Here is a 21,003-nt window from a genome sequence, read left to right as displayed (position 1 = left end):
TCCAGGGTGAACCCAGGCCAAAATAATAAACAAAACCAACTAAGACCCACCAGAGAAAACGAACTAAACCCTAAGAAAGAAACGAAACAAACATATAACAATCCTAACCGTCGCTCCCTAGCTCCGAAAAGAAAACTGTTCAAAAGAAAAAGGCGGCTCACCCCTTCCGCTTCAGCCTATGCGTGCCTAAGCCCTAAGTTGGAACACCAGTGGCGGCTCTCACAGAGCACGCTCACACAAATACACAGAAAAGTATAGGTTGGAAACCAGGGCCAGGTCCGCGTCTACTGTCAAACCGCTCGCTTGCTTCTCTCTCTCTCGCGGCAGCTGTCAGAGCGGCTTTTTGAATGCAGTCACGTGTTCCATGGTCCAATCAGCTGCTCACTACTCTTCATTAGGGGAGGGACCTGCAAAGAGTCTTAAGCACAGTAAAGGGACACAGAACAAAACAGCCCACACAGAGTTCTTATGGCCACAGCCGTAACAGCAGCCCAGACATCTTCACTTTGGTCTCATCTGTCCAAAGGACATTTGCTCAGTAAGTCTTGTGATTTATTTAAATGCAAGTTTTAAATCCTAAGCTTTGCTGTCATGTCATTTTTAGAGACAAGAGGCTTCCTTCTGACAACCCTTCTGTCAAGAGATTTATTCTAAAAGACACTTCTTCAGCTGAGAGTCTAAGAGTGAAGACACACACACTGCAGTTTTTACTTGCAAGGGCGATCACAGAACGCTCACACCAGAGTGGGGGCCCTGTGATGTGCGCTCTGTTCTTGCACTTGTCTTCATTTATACACAAGAAAAATAATACAATAATGCATACATTTGTTTAGTGGAATGTTGATACGTGAGCATGTGCGTATGTGAATGTGTGTGTGTGTGTGTGTGTGTGTGTGTGTGTGTGTGTGTGTGTGTGTGTGTGTGTGTGAAGCAGCTCCTTTTCCTTGTAGGGAGTCAGAACTGCTTGTTCAGCTCTGTACTATCGCTGTGAGAACTGATAAAAGAGAACAAGTAACAACAGTCTAAGTCATCAAAAAGGTTATTATGCAGTATTCTATCATATTTAAACATATCATTAAAAGCTTATACTGACTACTAAGTACAATTTTCCATTGACACCGTCAAACAAGTACTTGTCCAGCTTGAGTGCTTGTCTTTGGAAATCAAGAAGCAGAAATGAGTAGCGGCAGAGGCAAAGGATACACAATGGAAGGTTAGAAATGAAGAATGCTGCCCCAATTTCTGCCCCAGGAGCAGCGAACATAACAGGAGTGATGGTTTTTAAGTGGCAGCTAATTCTAAATGCAGCATTTCTATCTGCTCAACAACATCAGAAAACAAATAGTTTGTACGCAGTTTGTCACACAGTGTGTTTCTAGCTAAAGGTCCTGTATTACACAGGGAGAGAATGACAGCTAACTTCACTCAGAGATGGAGAAAGATCAGAAAGACAGGACAGGAGAGGAAGAAGGTAAGGAACAAAGTCATATTTTAAGATCAGCACTATTCAGTGGAATTTGATAAGCTTAAAATTTTAAGCTTACATGTATGTCCTTGTGTTATTAAATAATAATTTCCATAATTTTGTTGTATATTTAAGACAATAAATGGCTTTTCTATTCTATTCTAAATCAGGCATTGAGTCTGTACATGTGTTTTTTCATATTTTGAAACATGTTACAAAACAAACTAAGGTAGACTAACTGTGTTTTTTAAAGGTTGCATGAAAATATTCTGCAGGTTAGTGCAGGATAAAGAGGTTAGTTTGCTGTACTGTGATGGATTTTAAGTAAAGAACAGTGTGTGTGACTGGTGCACAGTGGCTGTCTAGTATAAAGTTAGTATAAAGAGTATACTGTCAGTGTAGAGAATAGAAATCAGTCAGGACAACAACTTGTGTATAAATCAGCCAGTACATTAAGAAAGTCTGCTGGAGCTCTCAATCTACTGATATTATTTTATCATTACATTAATATAGCACAAGGTTCAGTTAGCTTTGCACAAAAATAGTACAATAATAATAATAGTGATAGTGAGGATGGTGGTGTTATCTGATCATGGAGATAGTGCCGTGACAAAATCCAATGTGATATGCGACCATGGTCACTTGGGGATGGGCAGTGGTTGAAGCAGGCCTGGTGGGGAACTTGGTACCTTATTATTTGCACACACAGGGCAGGCCGTGACATACTCCTGAACATCCTTAACAAGAGACGGCCACCAAAACAGACATTGGAGGAAGTTTATAATTGAACTTGACTGTGTGAGCCCAGTGGATGACTTTTCCTCGAACTGTTGTGGGGACGTACAGTTGGCCGGTAGGACCCGAACCGGGGTCAGGTTCTTGTTGTTGGGCTTCCCTGATCAGCCTTTCTAGCTCCCATGTCAGCAAGCCTATGATGGATGTAGGAGGGAGAATGGGCTTCTCCTTTTCTTCAGCTTTCATATCTGGTACAAACTGGCAAGAGAGGGCAGTTCCACGATCCCAGCCTGTAAGTTATCCATCCATCCATCCTCATCCGCTTTATCCGAGATCGGGTCGCGGGGGCAGCAGCCTAAGCAGAGAAGCCCAGACCTCCCTCTCCCCAGCCACCTCCTCCAGCTCATCCGGGGAACACCAAGGCGTTCCCAGGCCAGCCGAGATATAATCTCTCCAGCGTGTCCTGGGTCTGCCCTGGGCCTCCTCCCGGTGGGACATGCCCGAACACCTCACCCAGGAGGCGCCCAGGGGCATCCTTGTCAGATGCCCGAACCACCTCAACTGGCTCCTTTCGATGTGGAGGAGCAGCGGCTCTACTCTGAGCCCCTCCCGGATGGCTGAACCTCTCACCCTATCTCTAAGGGAGGCCAGCCAGCCACCCTTCGGAGGAAGCTCATTTCTGCCGCTTGTATCCGCGATCTCGTTCTTTCGGTCACTACCCACAGCTCGTGGCCATAGGTGAGGGTCGGGACGTAGATCGACCGGTAAACTGAGAGCTTCGCTTTTACACTCAGCTCCCTCTTCACCACGACGGACCGGTGCAGCGTCCGCATCACTGCAGCCGCAGCACCAATCCGTCTGTCGATCTCCGGCTCCCTTCTCCCATCACTCGCGAACAAGACCCTGAGATACTTAAACTCCTCCACTTGGGGCAGGAACTCATCCCCGACCCGGAGTGGGCACTCCACCCTTTTCCGGCTGAGAACCATGGCCTCAGATTTGGAGGTGCTGATCCTCATTCCCGCTGCTTCACACTCGGCTGCGAACTGTTCCAGTGCGAGCTGGAGGCCCTCACCGATGAAGCCAACAGAACCACATCATCCGCAAAAAGCAGAGATGAGATTCTGAGGCCACCAAGTGAAAGCCCTCCGCCACTTGGCTGCGCCTAGAAATCCTGTCCATAAAATTATGAACAGAATCGGTGATAAAGGGCAGCCTGGCGGAGCCCATCACCCACCGGAAACGAGTCCGACTTATTGCCGGCAATGCGAACCAAACTCTTACAACGGTTGTATAGGGATCGAATGGCCCGTAGCAATGGGCCAGACACCCCATACTCCCGCAACACCTCCCACAGGACACCCCGAGGGACACGGTCGAATGCCTTCTCCAAGTCCACAAAACACATGTAGACTGGTTGGGCAAACTCCCATGCACCCTCAAGTATCCTCGAGAGGATAAAGAGCTGGTCCAGTGTTCCGCGACCAGGACGAAAACCGCATTGTTCCTCCTGTATCTGAGGTTCGACTAACGGACGAACTCTCCTTTCCAGCACCCTGGCATAGACTTTCCCAGGGAGGCTGAGGAGTGTGATCCCCTGTACTTGGAACACACCCTCCGGTCTCCCTTCTTAAAGATGGGGACCACCACCCGGTCTGCCAGTCCAGGGTACTGCCCCTGATCTCCACGCAACATTGTAGAGGCATGTCAACCAGGACAGCCCTACAACGTCCAGAGCCTTCAGGAACTCGGGCGGACCTCATCAACACCAGGGGCTCTGCCACCGAGGAGTTGTTTAACTGCCTCAGTGACCTCGACCCCAGAAATTGGCGGGTCATTCCCCTCATCCCCAGACTCTGCTTCCTCCTCGGAAGACGTGTCAGTGGGATTAAGGAGGTCCTCAGTATTCCTTCCACCGTCTGACAATTTTTCTCAGTCGACGTCAGCAGCGCACCGCCAGCACTATACACAGTGCAGGTAGAGCACCGCTTTCCCCTCCTGAGACGCCTGACGGTTTGCCAGAATCTCTTCGAGGCAGTCCAAAGTCTTTTTCCATGGCCTCCGAACTCCTCCCACACCCGAAGTTTTTGCTTCAGCCACTGCCCGAGCCGCATTCCGCTTGGCCTGTCGATACCTGTCAGCTGCCTCTGGAGTCCCACAGGCTAACCAAGCCCGATAGGACTCCTTCTTCAGCCTGGTGGCTCCCTTCACCTCTGGTGTCCACCATTTGGTTCGGGATTACCACCACGGCAGGCACCAACCACCTTGCGGCCGCAGCTCAATGCAGCAACCCGGCAATGGAGACGCTGAACATGGTCCATTCGGACTCAATGTCCCCAGTCTCCCTCGGAATGTTGTTGAAGCTCTGCCGGAGGTGTGCGTTGAAGATCTCGCGGACTGGGGCCTCTGCTAGACGTTCCCAGCACACCCTCACCACGCGTTTAGGTGCACCGGGTCTGTCCAGCGTCCTCCCCGCCACCTGATCCAACTCACCACCAGGTGGTGATCAGTTGACAGCTCAGCCCCTCTCTTTACCCGAGTGTCCAGAACATATGGTCGCAGGTCTGGTGATACGATTACAAAATCGATCATCGACCTGCGGCCTAGAGCATCCTGGTGCCACGTGCACTTATGGACACTCTTATGTTCGAACAAGGTGTTCGTTATGGCCAAACTGTGATTTGCACAGAAGTCCAATAACAAAACACCACTCGGGGTTCAGATCAGGGAGGCCGTTCCTCCCAATCACGCCCCTCCAGGTCTCGCTGTCGTTACCCACGTGAGCATTGAAGTCTCCCAGCAGGACAACAGAGTCTCCAGGTGGGGCACCTTCCAGCACCCCCAGGGACTCTAAGAAGGCTGGGTACTCTGAACTGCCACTCGGTGCATAAGCGCAGATGACAGTCAGGACCCGTTCCCGACCCTGAGGCGCAGGGAACAAACCCTCTCATCCACCGGAAAAACCCCAACATACCGGCAGCAAGCCGGGGGATATTAGAATACCCACCCCAGCCCGCCGCCTCTCACCAGGGGCAACTCCAGACTGAGACAGAGTCCAGCCCCTCTCCAGGAGACTAGTTCCAGAGCCCAAGCCATGCGTGAGGCGAGCCCGACTATATCTAGCCGGTACTTCTCAACCTCACGCACTAACTCAGGCTCCTTCCCCACCAGAGAGGTGACATTCCATGTCCCTATTGCCAGTCTTGGCAGCCGGGATCGGTCCGCCAGGGCCTCCGCTCCTGGCCGCCGCCGACACACAATGCACCCGACCCCTATGGCGCCTCCTGCGGGTGGTGGGCCTGCGGGAGGATGGGCCCATGACTCCTCTTCGGGCTGTGCCCGGCCGGGCCCCATGGACTAAGGCCCGCCACCAGACGCCGCTCGGGCACCCTCCCGGGCCTGGCTCCAGGGCGGGCCCCTGTAACCCTATCCCGGCAGGGTAAACTGTTCCCTCGATGTTCTTTTCATACGGGTCTTCTGAATTGCTCTTTGTCTGGTCCCTCACCCAGGACCAATTTGCCATGGGAGACCCTACCAGGGGGCAAAAGCCCCCAGACAACATAGCCCCTGGGATCCCTGTGACACACAAACCCCTCCACCACGATAAGGTAGCGATTCACGGAGAGGGTGAGGTTAAATCCGGTTAAGAACAAGGCCCACCTGGCTTTCCGGGCGTTGAGGCGCTTGGCCGCCTGAAGGTATGCCAAAATTCTTTGGTCGGTCTAGACCAGCACCGGGTGCTCCCCTCTAGCCAATGTCGCCTGTGGAAGCAGATTTCTTTTCAGTTGTATTAATCACATATTTAATCATATCACATTAGTAATAGTAATTTCACTTTCTCACAGTAACGCCATTTTAATGGGAGCCGCTAAACAGATAGTGGGACTCCTTCCCTTATCAGGGATGTAAATCCTTAGGTGACGGCTAAGCAGAAAACAATGTCATAATTCTCTCTGTGAGGGAGGAGGTATAGCCGCCTCGTGAGATGGGCCAACATGTGAGAGTTGTGTAATGTTCTCTGTTTGGGAAGGTATAAAAGAGTTCAGGGCGGTGTCCATCCTCAGAAAACTGTTTGGTGTTTGATCTGAACGTTTTCTCCACATTGCAATGTGTTAATCAAACCACTTCAAATCGAGCTCACTGGGTGTGTTGCAGGTTATTGTTAAAATTTCCATAACACGCCACTCCTCCACAGCCAACTTTATGGCCAGAAGCTCCTAATCGCCCACATCATAGTTCCATTCTGTCTGGGAGAGATGCTGGGAGAAGAAAGCACAGGGGTGTAATTTACCTTCTACTTGTTGTGAGAGGATAGCTACCATGCCTGAATCCAAGGCATCGACCTCCACCACAAACGGTCAACTCTGGTGCACCTGGACCAGAATGCTGCTTCAGCCAATCAAAGCCTGTTGGGCAGAGGGAGACCAGTGGAAAACCAGTTTGGGGGAGGTGAGTTGAGTGAGGGGGGTACCCCTTACCAAAATCTCTTTGGTAAGGGGGTACCCCTTACCGTAGATAGAAATTGATGAATCCCAGGAATCTCTGGAGCTCCTTCCGGTTTTTGGGCTGAAAAAGTCTGTACGTGGAACTCCCATTTTTCCCCCTCCGCAAACAGATGATAATCACATGTTGGTAACCGGCCTCCTTGTCTCTCGTTTGGTCCAAATCCTTGCACCAGCCTCCAGGTCCCCATGACAGTTCCAGCTTTAAGTAGACAACCTAATGGCCGATGAACAGCAGGTTAGTCAGAACAGCTGACTGCTGATAGGTGACCAGCCAACACGAAGGCACAACAACAAAGAGCGAGAGCAAGGAAAAAACAAAAGGAGAGAAAGGTGGGACAGCACGAGCGACTCTGGGACAATAACACTACTAGTAAAGTTTTAATTACATTTTTTAATTTTTGTTATTGCAGTGTTTGGCATAATTTATAGGAAATTTCAATGTTTTTATGCATGCAAATATTTTTCATTGTATATAAAAAGCCTCAAGTTATGTATTATAACAAACATCTTTGTTATTTTACAACTTCATTATGATTATAACAAATATTGTATATTTGTTTTGTACCTAATATAACTGTGTGTCTTTTATTGTGTGCTTTTTATCTGTTTTGTTATATTTCTTGCACAGTAGGAGCACCCACAATACAGGGAGTGCAGAATTATTAGGCAAGTTGTATTTTTGAGGAATAATTTTATTATTGAACAACAACCATGTTCTCAATGAACCCCAAAAACTCATTAATATCAAAGCTGAATGTTTTTGGAAGTAGTTTTTAGTTTGTTTTTAGTTTTAGCTATTTTAGGGGGATATCTGTGTGTATGGAATCAGAACGATGCCACCTTGAAACGAAACCGAAAAAAATATTGAAACCGAAAAAATCGCTTACAATTTTTATTTTTCGGTTTCAATCCATTTTTCGGTTTCAATCTGCTGGCACTGTTTTGGCGTCCGGAGGCGCGCTTGAGGGGGCGGGGATTCCGACCCGCATGAATTTGCATACATTATAGAGTGCGTTGCTCGTGCTGACCGAGCTGCCATTTTTCTCTTTTTGCCTCTTTCAATGGCTTCATCAAGTTCAGGTGGACCCTCTAAACCGCAGGTAAGTAATCATTTTCCGTCGTCTTTCTTTGCTATTTCACTCGACTGGACATAGGTTTAGTTTTTATCAGCTAAATCTGGTGAAGTTGTGGTAAAATGCCAACATTAGCCTATTCGTTGTAGCAAGCTAGCTGGCAGCTAAAATTTGCTAAATTCAGTGATGCCCCTGTCTCTTTTAGGAGTTAGAGGCCCGTGTTATAGGGCTTTGGAGTTGACGTCACGCCGCAATGCATTGTGGGAGCGCGGCACCATTTTCGGGGTCTACGAATCAAAACAAATACACTGTGTTGGAACGATGATTACAAGATGCTTAAAAGCAGCTCAAAAGAGAATGGACTGTATAGAGACCGATTGCGTCCAGAGGCGAAGTGGCGGTACCTGCAGAAAATCGCGTGCATTGGAAATGTGGACCCGTATGAAACACGGCGGTGGAGTAGAAACCCTGAAGACCAACCGCTACTGACGTAGCCTGACATATTTTCGTACCTTATCTGTGGAGTCAGCGCGTACAACTCGTCATTCAAACAAAGGTAAGTCAGCTCGAGTACTGCGAGTGAAATGCATTTGATTTCCCTGCAAACATTCAGATTAGTGCAGCATAAATTCATTCATGAGGGTGAAATTACAGTGAGAACATGTGGAGGCTGTTAGAGGGATAACATAGTGAGTTCAGTGCATTGATGTGACATTGTCCTGAAGGATTTAGTTATTCTCTATGGTTAAAGAAATTGCAATAATTTATTCATATTTATTATAAATAATTCTAATTATACATCTTGCTTCAATATTTGTATCTTGTGTCACTAAAAATACATCTTTAGTTTTATACATTGATTAATGACCTGCAGAATCTCCTTATCATATTAAGTGATTCATAATTGTCACTTTATGCTTTCTCCATCTCTAAAGTGATTACATCCTTGCATTACATACTTTAGGTTCATTTTCTGCAGGCAGGTTTCTGACAGAGAACAGGCAGATTTACCCTATAACATGCAGCGTTCTATAGATGGACACATAAAGAAATGAAAAATTACATGTATGTGCTAACTTTCTAAACACTGTTACATTTATGATAAAGTAGATAAAACACATTTATGTCGGCCTTGGCTCATAGTTCTTGTCTTTAAATGAACTTTGTCTGTGTGTGTTTCAGGTACTGCACTCTCAAAGACTGAATGAACCAGCATTGCAGCCATGGGTCACTGTGAGCATCACAGGGAAGGATGAAGCCGCCCACTGCACCTGTATGGCCGGAGTCGTGGAGACCTGCACCCATGTCGCTGCTCTTCTGTTTAATGTAGAAGCAACAGTGCGGATCTGTGGCACAAGGCCTGTTACAGATGAACCTCCATACTGGGTTTTGCTGGGTTATGTGACCAAGATACAGCCAGAGGTTGGCCATAAGATAGACTTCTCCTCTTCAGCTGCCCAAAAAAAGGCTCTTGATCAAAACATAAACAGACCATCCGTATTGAAAGGTAAAAGGAGCCGTCCTCAAAAAAGAAAAATCCCACCTGCTACTGTGGAGGAGTTGTCATCGCTATAATGCCATAATGTTTTATATAGGGGTCTAGATTTATGCCTGTAGTGCACTGCCATGTAAATAATTTGCATTTACTGAATATGTACTGACTGAGTACCACTGTTCAAAAGTTGAATAAAGAAACAAACTAATTTTTGCCTCTTTTTTTTTTTTTATTAAAACCACTTTATAGAAAATCACATCAGTTACAGTGTAGAATCCATGTCATTTATAGTTTATAAAAGACAAAATGTTTACATAAAATCATGACAGTGTTTACATGATATCACCCACTACTAACATTATTTACTGTATCTTTTGAAAAATAAATACCACTATTTATACAGCACAAGACTTAAGAATATTTAACAGGAGCAAGTTTCATTTTCCCTGGTTTTACTACCACACTGTTCAACAAACGCAGCGAACCTTCACCATCTTATCCAGAAGGGTCACCTCTTCACCCTCACATGGAAGAAGTAATCTGATTGGCATGGTGGTATGTTTGAAGCAGGTCCCTTATGTAGCGCTGGAACCCAGTCACGATGTGTTTCATCCATTTCATAGGCTGGTTTGCTGCAATAATGCCAAATAATTAGCAACTCTATAAAGAGAAGGTAGTTCTGCAAAATCACTCAGTAGGATGTTTGTTCTAATTTGCTATGACCTCAGAGTGCATTGAAAATAAAACTAATGGGCTATAAAGAGTGATATGAACAGATTTAGAACTTACCGGAATGAAACTGTCTGGAGCACCAACAGATATTTGAAGATGGAAGAGAACTGGATATCAGCTCGTCTCACAGCTGCTATCCAGGCTAGACACCTTCGTTTGGTAACATCGATACACGAGCTGCCTCATGTTGGGAAAGAATGAAAAGATAAACCCTTTTCAAGCTTATTCTCTTGCCGGTCGTGCGATCACACATTGCAGCCGACCACACAGCAAATACGAACCATGGCTGTTGTGTGTGTCTTTGCTCCCTTTTCACTTGCGCTAGACCCCCAAAATGGCGGATCGGGCCAAAATCCTTTCCACGCCCACCCCCGTGACATCACGCTCCAAAGCCCTATAACAGCGGCACAAGATATAGTCAACAGGTTAGCTCAAAGTCTTCAGCAACCTAATACCACATGTATACCAAATGCTGAGCACTCTCACGAGCACTCAGGTGGACAAGCCCAGACCCCAAAAGATACAGTGCAGACGGAGATGGCAAGGTTAGAAATTGTATTGAACAATTATACTTTTTAATCATTTGGATTAGTAAAAAAAAAAAAAAAAATCCCTGCATGTTGAAAATTATTTCTACTTCTCACATGTAGGTCATTTCCAGGATTTTTTACCAAAAAAGGGGGAAAAATCGCTTTTCCCCACTCCAACGTAGTGCGCTGAGGCCTAAATCCAGCAAGCCTTTCAGTGTATATATATATCTAGTGAATAAAGGCTGTACCAACACTCCTTCTGCTACTGAGGAGCTGCAGCGGAGCCAAGCAGGGCTGGGAAAGAGATCCCTCATCTTGACTGATGATATGAGCCATACAATGGTAATGTCTCACAGATTTAATGTAGTTAAATTTATATAAGAGAAATGCATTTACATTAAAAAAAAAACCTGTTCTATATCAAATCATTATGATAGACATGCAAATGATAGTAGTTATTCTTTTTTTTGGTCATATATTAGCACTGATAAAAATATATCTTAATTATGTCGTTTTACCAAATGTACTGTTTTAGATTAATAAAATGATCACTGAAGAATATCCCAAAATGGATGGAGTGCAAGGATGGTTGTTGCACAAGTCCTCAGGTGCATAATTTTCCTCTTTGAAATTATGTTTTTAGATGCTAGTGAAAGTTGAAAATTGTACAATGTTTTTTCTATCAATCTGTGTATTTAGGTGGTCAAGGTAGGAGGAAACTTGTAGCAATTCCTCCTGATGTAAATGGCTACACAGGAAGACTGATCCGCAATGTTTCCAGTGCAGCAAAGACCCTCTTGTATGTTGTTCCGCTGCAGCAGGACCTTGATCTTACTCCTCTTCCATCAGATGCAGCTGAATTTCAAACCATGCCAAAGGCTTCTTGCCAGGTGTGCAAGGAAAGTATGCCTCTGCATATCCTAGCACTCCATGTCAACAATTGTGTGAAGTCTCAGTCAACAGAAGAGGAAGATGAGGTGAATTTATGTTATATTGTGGAATATTGCCTTATTAACAGTCTATAAATATTTGGGATATTTGTGCACGGAATTATAGAAGGCTTTTTTCTGTGTGTGTGACTATTCTGTTTTTGTTAATGTACAATGCATTATAGTAATTACAATTGTACTTCATAGACTGATGTCCAGCTTCTGTCTGTCATGAATTCACCAAGCTTTTGTAGAGAGCCTCTTGACATGAAGCAGGTGATAATGTTCAATCCACATATTTACAAATCATTGTTTCTTTCATGTTTTAACAATATTTTTTTCTCTAGGACATGAAAGAATGCCCAATCTGTCTTTGCTGCTTTCCAGTGAATGAGATTGCCCAGCATGCAAGCCTGTGTGGTGAAAGGTTCCTTCAAATTTATACATATTAAACACATTTTCCTATGTTTACATCTGAATCCTTTTGAAAAAATTTTATGGCATTACAGTTTTGAGCTCAGTATGTAGTTACAGTAAATACTTACTTGGTCCACATTTTAATGCGTACAGTATATTTGAAACACACAATGTAATCACCGTACCTGTTAAGCTCAGGACCCAATTTAAATGCCAGTAAAATTGGTTAAAGGACATCATAAGTTACATCACATATATTTTTGCTATTGTTCATAATTTTTAGACCTGAGGACACTTCCACTCACATGACAGACGTTTATGTCAGTACTGACTCTGAGTGCAGTGTGCCAAGCGACAGAACAGATCCTTTGACTGATTTAGTCAGGTATGATTTATATTCTTTGCCATTTCAGATTATCTGGTTTTGTTTATAATACATTTGCTTTCATTTTAAGAAACAATAATCATTTTCAATTTTTTTTTCTCAGTGAAGCAGATATGCTACAATGGCTTTCAAGTCAGGTGATATACCAGCAAAGACTTTAGGATTTGCATCACTCGGAATGATCTTGTTCAAAGAGGCTTCATTCAGTGGCAACGACAGAAGAATATATATATATTCTTATATATTCACAAATATATGTGACAGGCAAAAACTAGTAAACACTTTTAGCAGTTACAAGAACTAACAAATGAATATCCAACAAAAGGGAATAGAAATACATTGTACTGCCAATACTTTGGTTTATTCTTTGTATGACTTGAAAATCAGGCTTTAGGGAAAACTAAATGACATGTTTCTATCATCAATTACATGAAGTAAACACACAAGCACTTGCATACACATTTAAGACATGAGACACGCTAATTCCATCTCATAAAATGTGTCTATAGGTGAGACGCTTTGCGTTGATTGGTGCTGCTGGACCACACTGGAGGTGCGAGTCTGCCGTGTAATGGTTTATGCCATTACAAAGGAGCTGGCCTCTGTACTCAACTGGGCAGGGGAAAAAAACCAAGGACCAGACAAAGCAAAAAGGGCATTTAAAGAGACAGCGCTGTGCAGATGCATATTTGGTAAGTTTTAACATTTATTGTAGTTTTAGGAGCCTAAAGTGAACAATAAAGGGATCAATTGATGTGCTGGGTGCGTTTCACATTTCCTATGTCTGTTTTTTGCTATATTACTTTGTCTTTCTTAATAACAAGACTTTCATGTCCGGTTAATCTGGAGATGGAGTCTTTGGTCTTCGGCTTGTTTTGTCCTCGGGTTGTACACTTTGTACAGCCCGAGGACCCCATGTTTTCTTTTTTTTTTTTTTAAAGGATACACGGCACACCATGCTAAGACATATCACATTTTCAGCTTATAGCTCTTTGGGAATCAAATGCAGCAGTTTGCTGATTTCCGCCTGGTGACTTTCATGTTTATCAGCCTAGGCGTTTACATACTTTCTCCCTGCTGAAGACAGTTAACAAGAGCTTATTCATGTGCTCTAATTCACTTTTTTTGTCTTTGTTTTTTTGTGTGTGTGTCTATTTTTGTCCTAGATGGCCTGGCGCAGCAGGTAGGGGCGAACTCTATGTCTGAGTTGGTCTTTGCTCAAGCAGTCCAGAAATGGCTCAGATATGCTCCAGATCGTACGGGTGGCGCGCAGGACGCACATCATCCATCCCCATCCCGGAGTAAATAATAAAAAGTGACGTGAAACATAGAAATGTAAATAGGAAACTTTGTCTTTAATAAAGTATTTTGCAAATGATACATGTCTATTGACCTTTTTTTTTTTTTTTGTTTTTTCAATAAAAAGCAACTGTAACGAAAGAGGTGGAAAATCAATACCATAGCTCAACAGTGTTTCAATATCAGAATCTGACATTGTTTCATTGTCAACAGTGTTAGAAAATATAACGTCGAATCAATGTCAGGTTTCAACATTGATTCAACATCAAAACCTGACGTTGTTTCAACGTTAAAAATGGGTGCAAGAGTGACGTCGGGTCAACGTCACACTTCAACGTTGATTCAATGACGTCGCCTGATATTGACTCAACATTGTTTCAATGTTTCCTTGCTATCTGGGGTTCCCCTGTCAACAAACTCCACCTGACTTTTATCGGAGAAGCAGGAATTGATACTGGTGCATTAAGCAAAGAATCTTTGACTGGTATAGCTATGTACATTGTACTTACAGTTCAGATATTGAATATGGCCAAATCAAATTAAGATACAGTATAAGGTTAACCCTTTAAATTATTTTGTCTTTCTGTATCTCTATGTAGAAATGATGCATGGTATTGAGACTCGACTGTTTGAAGGCAGTGGCAAGAAGGGAAAGAGTCCTGCCTACTCTATCAATGATTTAGAAAATAGTTTCTACAGGTTTGTCTGTTTTTATACATTTCCCAGCGTTATGTAGCATATGAAGCATGTTAAATATTTCTTTGTATCTTGCAGAACTGCAGGAGAAGTGTTTTCAGTGAGCCTTGCACAGGGAGGTCCACCACCATGCTTCCTGAGAAGCTGGTGTTCTCAGTTTCTTGCAACAGGAAACTTCGATGCGCTTCAGCTGACCAAAGATGATGTGGATGACACTGAATATAGGTCTCTAATTGAAAAGGTGAGCCGTGTTTGTACAGACTAGTGAAAAAATGCTGATTGTTTGTGTGTGTATACAGTGTTGGGGAGTAACGTAAGACATGTACCGGCGTTACGTATTTAAAATACAAAATATGAGTAACTGTATTCCGTTACAGTTACCGTTTAAAAAGGTGGTATTTAGAATACAGTTACTTTGTTGAAATATATGAATTACACAGCGGCAGCGTTACGGTTGCCATGGTTACAGGGTGATGCGCGCTCTCTCTGCGACTGTGTGTTTCCTGGGTGAGAGACCGCCTTTTTGTTGTTGTTTTTGTGCTAAGCTAATAGGCAGAGTGTTACAGGCATGGCCCTAAAGAATGTAGCCTCATGGGCAGTGTAGTCCGTGCTGCAGCGAGAATGGACTGCCATACACGTTATGTGTCTGTGAGCGAGGGAGGGAGAGAAAGGAAAAGGCCGAGCTGTCACGGAGCAAAAACGGGAGCTGGAAGCATGTAAATATAATAATAACCACTGCAGCCAAGAAGAGTGCCTGACGAGCCCAGCTGTAAGTAAGCTATTAAGACTTGACTGTACACTATGTCCGTGTTTTCCTCCGAAACAATAAGTTCCGTTGGAGCAGCCTTTCAACGCCTCTCTCTGTCTCTCACTAGCAAATTTGACCCAGACAACAAAGTAAAGCTAGTTTTTGGCTACGAGCCCGACACGAACCCGACATATTAGCCAGAGGTCTCTTTACTATGATTCAGAGCCGCGGACCTTCAGTAATAATAATAAATCACATTTATGTAGTTGTAAACAGCATGATAATATATTAAGTAATCCAAACTATTCAGAATATGTTACTCCCATTCAGTAACGTAACAGAATACGTTAAAAAATACAGTTTGGGGCCTGTAATCTGTAGTGGAATACATTTTAAAAGTAACCTTCCCGACACTGTGTGTATAGTTACATAATTTCAAAAACTTGAAATCATTTACTGTTTTGTTTTTGTATGTTTTCAGGTGGAAGTGGCAGACAACCTGACAGACCTCACTGAAGACATTGTGAGCTGCGGTTACACAGGACTTGTGAAGCTGGACAAACGGGACAGTATAATAAGGTAGTATAATTTAATAGACAATATACCAACCAGAAACATTTGAAAGTAATATTTTGTAAGTTCAAACCCTGGTTTAGACCACCATACCCCATCAGTTTCACTAATGACTGTGTTTGCTTTTCTAAATAGATCAATTGTTGTGCATGCTACGGTGCGTCTGACTCCAATGCTACAGCAAATCATAAATGGCATGAAGATCTACAACCTTCTGGAGGTGATTGGAAGGCACGAAAGTCTCTGTTCAAACCTGTTTGTTCCCAGAGATGAGAATGATGATACAGCGGTAAATATGTCTTTATTTATTTCAGTGGTTTAGTTTTTACAACAGATTCTAAAAATACATGTGATGTAGTAATAGCCCTGTGAGGACTTTTTTGTTTCAGCCTTTATTTAGGTTGCTCAGATTAATGACTATTAAATAATTTCTTAATAAATAAACAATTTCTTATTGTTTATTTGAAATCACAACACGTGACCCCCCCAATCTCTTTAGCCGGATGCTGATTACCTAATGAGCATCCTTGAGCCTGAGCTGAGTGAGAGGGGAAGTCCAAGGCATGCCAAAGAAAATGCCATCATCAACTTCTTCCAAGACTTCCTGGAGAATCTTGAAAGCTCAGGTTTGTGCCGTCGGCCAGTTACTGGTATTATCATCAAAACAACATTAACACAACAGCTGTTACAAATACAGTGTTGTAACATTTCTTTCAAACCTACTGTACTCTGCAAAATTGTCATCACAAACGATAACAGTCTAAAGGAACTGAAATCTCTGTAAAGATTTGTTTATATGTTTTGATGTTTTATACAATCTACCACGTCTAAATGACAAAATTGGTTTTGCATATTAATAAATTTTGTGGTATGATAGTTAAAGATTTAAAGTAAGTCGAATCTGCTTCTTCAGATCAGGATAAAGACAAAAAGAGCTGTGAGTATGGGATCCAAGACCTACAGGACCAGGACGAACACTGGAATTCCAAACACCAACCACCGAGAATGTCTGTCCCAGCGATTATGCAGTGGTTAACTGGACAAAGACACAAACCATGCCTTCCTTCAGAAAGGGCAAATTTTAAAATACATGTAAGATTTGAGCATCAATGCAAAGATACGATGCCTGAACACTACATATGTTACCCACTTGTAAGTGCCTGCACAAACACAATCTTCTTTCCTGTGGCACACATGAACTCATACACCGAGTTCACAGAAGTTATGACAACAGCTGTCACAATGGGGAGAGATTTCAGCCGTGTGTAGTTAACACTTGAATAGCATACCATCACAAGTTATGCAGTATTGCACTGTATTTCTACTATTTGTTTAACCCTTTAAACCTATTTCAGTTCTTGGAACACAGAGTAAAAAAGGAAAAAATATTTACAGTTAAAGATTATTTTTCCACGTTGTTTCACTTTTTGTTCTTATAATGTTAAAAACTATGTTCTCAAAACGGAGGAGCCCATTCAGAAGACTGCATTCATAAAAACTTGAGTCTAAGATTCAACTTGTTCGCAAATTAAATTCTTTAAGTCTGAAGAAGTTTAAGTGAATTTTGTTTAAATATATTTTCTGTATATGAAGCATGTAGTTTGCTGAAAATAAATATTCTTACACTTGATGAATTGTTTTTTTTTCAGTAATTAAAAGGATATCATTTAATTGTTTAGAGTATTTATTGACATGACATGTTAAACAAATTTAATCAACCCAGTTACAAAAACATCAGACATGAGATGCTTAACTGAATGTGGCTACTTTAAACATTACGTTATAAAAGGTAACAACAGTATTTGATGCAATTAAAAAAGATACATTCATCAAATAATCTGAAATTACATCTTAAGATTGATTGATTTGCTATTCTGTCATTACAATACAAATAATGTGGTTAAATCCTATGAGAAAGGCTAACTGAGTGGGTTCTGTTGTGTTACTGAATGAACTCTGATGTAGTTCAGCACTCTCTCATAAAGGTCTCTTCCGTTGTCAAAGGAGGGACTAAGAGGATGAATGGCTGCCCTCAGTCCTGCCATCGCCTCAGGCCCCAAAGGACACTGTATTGGTGGAAGAACTACTCCACCACCACTTTCTGGTCTCGAACAGTCAAGGTCCAAAGAGAAATGTTCTTGAATGTCCTGAAAATATACTGTTCATAACAAAAGCAAGTGTAACTATAGTATGCAGCAATTACAAAGGTATGTCTTTAAAAACAAGACAGGTGCACATTTAAATATATGCATGTCATGAATTTCAAGGTACAAAAACCTAAGCGTTATAAAACATCTGTAATAGCACATTTTATAGTCGTACCTCAGTGTTTTCTGGTGCAGCCACAGGATTTTGAAGAAGTCCTATAGTCCAAAGTTGATTAGGCGTAAGACTTTGTTCTGTTCGCAGGGCATGATTATCCCACCCATTCTTGAAAGTGTCAAGGTCCTTTTGCAGACGTTCCACAAAGATGTACTGAGCACAGAACAGGTGGAGGCTGTTGGAGGGGTCAAGCAGGCAGTCTTCCTCAAGGTTGTGAAGTAGCTCATAATAAACACTGGTTACAGCCATCCAGACATCACGCCACAAGCGCTCAACTCTAAAAAATATCAAAAGAACACATTAGTTTACAAATCCAGGCTTGTACCTGTTTTTGATTTACTAATGATAAAAGACCCATGTATTTAAAAATAAGTAAATAAATATTGAATAAGACGCTGGTGAATGTGATGATTGATTTGGGTTTACAAGATATATATATACATATATATATGCTAAGCCCTGTATATAACTTACCTTTGATTGTGAACACTTTTTCCTGAAATGTAGATTGCTCTGCCACAACCACGAACAGTAAACATGCAATGAGCAATGCCAACATTTTCGACACCCTGGTCTCCTCTAACTCTGCATGACGAAATAGAATACAAACAAGTTTTCAGAAAGTTGACTAATAATATAGAATGTATCAAGGTTTTACATTACCTTAAAGGAAAGCCAAACTGTTCAACAGAGCTCATAAAGAAGCCTAATGCAGTTGATGCCTTGTTATTATTTCCAGCACCAAGGTACATCATCTGGAACATAATTTATGAATAAATGATTTTGTTTTGAAGAAACAAACACAATATCTAACAAACTAATAAACACCAGACAGTTATATACTTAAAGTAAAATAAAGACAACTCAATACTAATGAACGTAAATTTTTTGTCAAAGGAGTGGAAGAAGAATACGCCACTTTCTCTCTATAGGGTAGTTAATTTTGAGAAAAAAATTGTGATTGCAACGGAATATTGTTTACCTTTCGCGAATAGCCATCAATCCCAGCAAATATAACTATGCCATATCTAAAAAAAAAAAAAAAAAAAGCAAAATATGAAACACACACACGTCCAAGTATAACATTTGTCCACAAGTCTGACTTTATCAACTTGTTTGTTTCTTTGCTTACTAAACAGGAACATTTTTTTTACTTTGTAGAAATAGAAATTTACCTGGATCTTCTAACTGTTAACGTAAAATGCCTTATGCTCAAATCAGAAATGAAAATAGTTACAGGGTATCCAGAGTACTGAACATACAAACACGTACTGTACACAAACCTGATGAGTTTGTGGTTTGTATCTACATGAACCAATGAGAGGGGACCTTTTACAGAGTACACTCTTCTTGCAACACAGCCGACAGATGCCATCCTTTCTAGGATTCCTGCAGCATCTACCCTATGCATCGATGCAGACACTTGCTCCCATCTGACACGGTATCCCATGGCCTGCAGTTCCCCATCATCATTCGATAGCGATGTGTGGCAGTCTCATTTTAACTGACCTAACAATGCTGTCCAGCTCATCATCTGTGACACTGCTATATGATGCATGCACTGAAAGTCCATACTCTTGCATCCGACGAAATAATGTCCTTTTGCTGACACCCAGAAGCCGAGCTATACTGGGAATGGAAAATTTCATGTTGATGAGGCTTTTCAAAGATTCTTCTGATATACTAAGTTTACGTTGTCCTCTCGCTGTGTATACAACATCAACAAGAGAAAATGTGGGTGTCTCTCTCCGTCTTGAAAATTTATCAGTCTCAAAAGATTGGATAAGGCATTAAGAATATCTTGTGGTACTGCTAAAATATTACCAAATGACCGTATAAGTCTCAATTCATGAGTGATGACATAATGCAAATAGTCCATATCTACAGGTCTGCGTTGTAGAGCTCCATGAAGCTTTGTTAGCAATCTTTCATAGAACTGCCTCCTTATTAATGGTACCTGGAACAGAAATTGATACATTTGCTAATTGTTGCACTAATGACATAATAATCTATGCATACATACATGAACACAACAGGAAGATAAACAAATTAAATCGTTTCCATAAGCAAGTACATCCATTTCATAAGAAATACATTTCTTATGAATGTATTTCTTATGAAATGTTAAAATATCAGTACTACAGTCTAAATATCAGGAGAGCAAATCAATATGCTTTCAGATGTGTGGCTACATGTTGGTGACAAATGTATACAAATACAAATGTATTTTAAAATACATTTGAGATTTAAAAATACTAAAAAATGCAAAATATGTGAAAAATTTTTGTCCAGATTGGAGCAGAATATTCATATTTGAAATTAATTTAGTTACAAATGGCTTGGCACAGCACCCTTTTTACACTGACAGACACGCAACTATTTTGTTTTAAAGAGTACGGCAACCAAAGATGTATAAAAAAAAAAGGTGACCTGCAACACTGCCATAAAGACGTTACTTCCAAACCTACACTTGTCTTACCGTTATGTGCCTGGAATCTGCCATTGCTTAATATGTTATCATCACCACTGGCCATCAGGAGTAAGGCTCTGGCATCCTTGTAGATACTTTTGCAGTTTGAACCTCAAATCCCTGTACTGCAGAATCCATTTCAAAGTTAAAGTGTTTGTTTATTCACAAAAGAGACAGGGGCATCACTGAATTTAGCAAATTTTAGCTGCCAGCTAGCTTGCTACAACGAATAGGCTAATGTTGGCATTTTACCACAACTTCACCAGATTTAGCTGATAAAAACTAAACCTATGTCCAGTCGAGTGAAATAGCAAAGAAAGACGACGGAAAATGATTACTTACCTGCGGTTTAGAGGGTCCACCTGAACTTGATGCAGCCATTGAAAGAGGCAAAAAGAGAAAAATGGCAGCTCGGTCAGCACGAGCAACGCACTCTATAATGTATGCAAATTCATGCGGGTCGGAATCCCCGCCCCCTCAAGCGCGCCTCCGGACGCCAAAACAGTGCCAGCAGATTGAAACTGAAAAATGGACTGAAACCCCCAAAAAATGGATTGAAACTGAAAAATAAAAATTGTAAGCGATTTTTTCGGTTTCAATATTTTTTTCGGTTTCGTTTCAAGGTGGCA

At 42.1% G+C, this 21,003-nt stretch overlaps 3 protein-coding genes and 1 long non-coding RNA gene across 5 annotated transcripts; 2 read left to right on the top strand and 2 right to left on the bottom strand.

Moving 5' to 3' along the window:
• Positions 1–10,685: 10,685 nt before the first annotated feature.
• LOC120436008 lies at positions 10,686–12,483 on the top strand. The gene is made up of 8 exons (XM_039606233.1): positions 10,686–10,877; positions 11,071–11,119; positions 11,235–11,243; positions 11,385–11,512; positions 11,672–11,740; positions 11,812–11,891; positions 12,165–12,266; positions 12,370–12,483. The coding sequence occupies exons 1-8, from the start codon at positions 10,863–10,865 to the stop codon at positions 12,425–12,427; spliced, it is 510 nt and encodes a 169-aa protein (XP_039462167.1). The 5' UTR covers positions 10,686–10,862; the 3' UTR covers positions 12,428–12,483.
• Positions 12,484–14,168: 1,685 nt separating this feature from the next.
• On the top strand, positions 14,169–17,170 carry LOC116333551. The gene is made up of 6 exons (XM_031756803.2): positions 14,169–14,264; positions 14,340–14,502; positions 15,491–15,588; positions 15,718–15,871; positions 16,082–16,208; positions 16,496–17,170. The coding sequence occupies exons 1-6, from the start codon at positions 14,170–14,172 to the stop codon at positions 16,849–16,851; spliced, it is 993 nt and encodes a 330-aa protein (XP_031612663.2). The 5' UTR covers position 14,169; the 3' UTR covers positions 16,852–17,170.
• A 102-nt stretch (positions 17,171–17,272) lies between these two features.
• LOC120436418 lies at positions 17,273–19,351 on the bottom strand. Of its 2 annotated transcripts, none has more exons than XM_039607423.1 (6): positions 19,188–19,351; positions 18,887–18,932; positions 18,568–18,659; positions 18,379–18,489; positions 17,905–18,181; positions 17,273–17,740 (listed from the first exon to the last, which is right to left on the bottom strand). In XM_039607423.1, exons 1-6 carry the CDS (start codon positions 19,313–19,315, stop codon positions 17,666–17,668), a joined length of 729 nt encoding a protein of 242 aa, XP_039463357.1. In that variant the 5' UTR covers positions 19,316–19,351; the 3' UTR covers positions 17,273–17,665. The 2 variants fall into 2 exon arrangements, with proteins under 2 accessions (XP_039463357.1, XP_039463356.1); XM_039607422.1 differs by having other exon boundaries at positions 17,273–17,729.
• Positions 19,352–19,644: 293 nt separating this feature from the next.
• Positions 19,645–20,782, bottom strand: LOC120436018. Its single transcript, XR_005610052.1, has 3 exons — positions 20,717–20,782; positions 20,384–20,499; positions 19,645–19,861 (listed from the first exon to the last, which is right to left on the bottom strand). It is a non-coding gene; the product is annotated as an uncharacterized LOC120436018 (long non-coding RNA).
• Between the last annotated feature and the right edge of the window lie 221 nt (positions 20,783–21,003).

The sequence above is a fragment of the Oreochromis aureus genome, linkage group 23 (assembly GCF_013358895.1).
Source record: "Oreochromis aureus strain Israel breed Guangdong linkage group 23, ZZ_aureus, whole genome shotgun sequence".
In the NCBI taxonomy this organism is placed as follows: Eukaryota; Metazoa; Chordata; class Actinopteri; order Cichliformes; family Cichlidae; genus Oreochromis; species Oreochromis aureus.
Note: the sequence above shows the minus strand (reverse complement) of the source record. Positions and strands in the feature narration are given on the sequence as shown.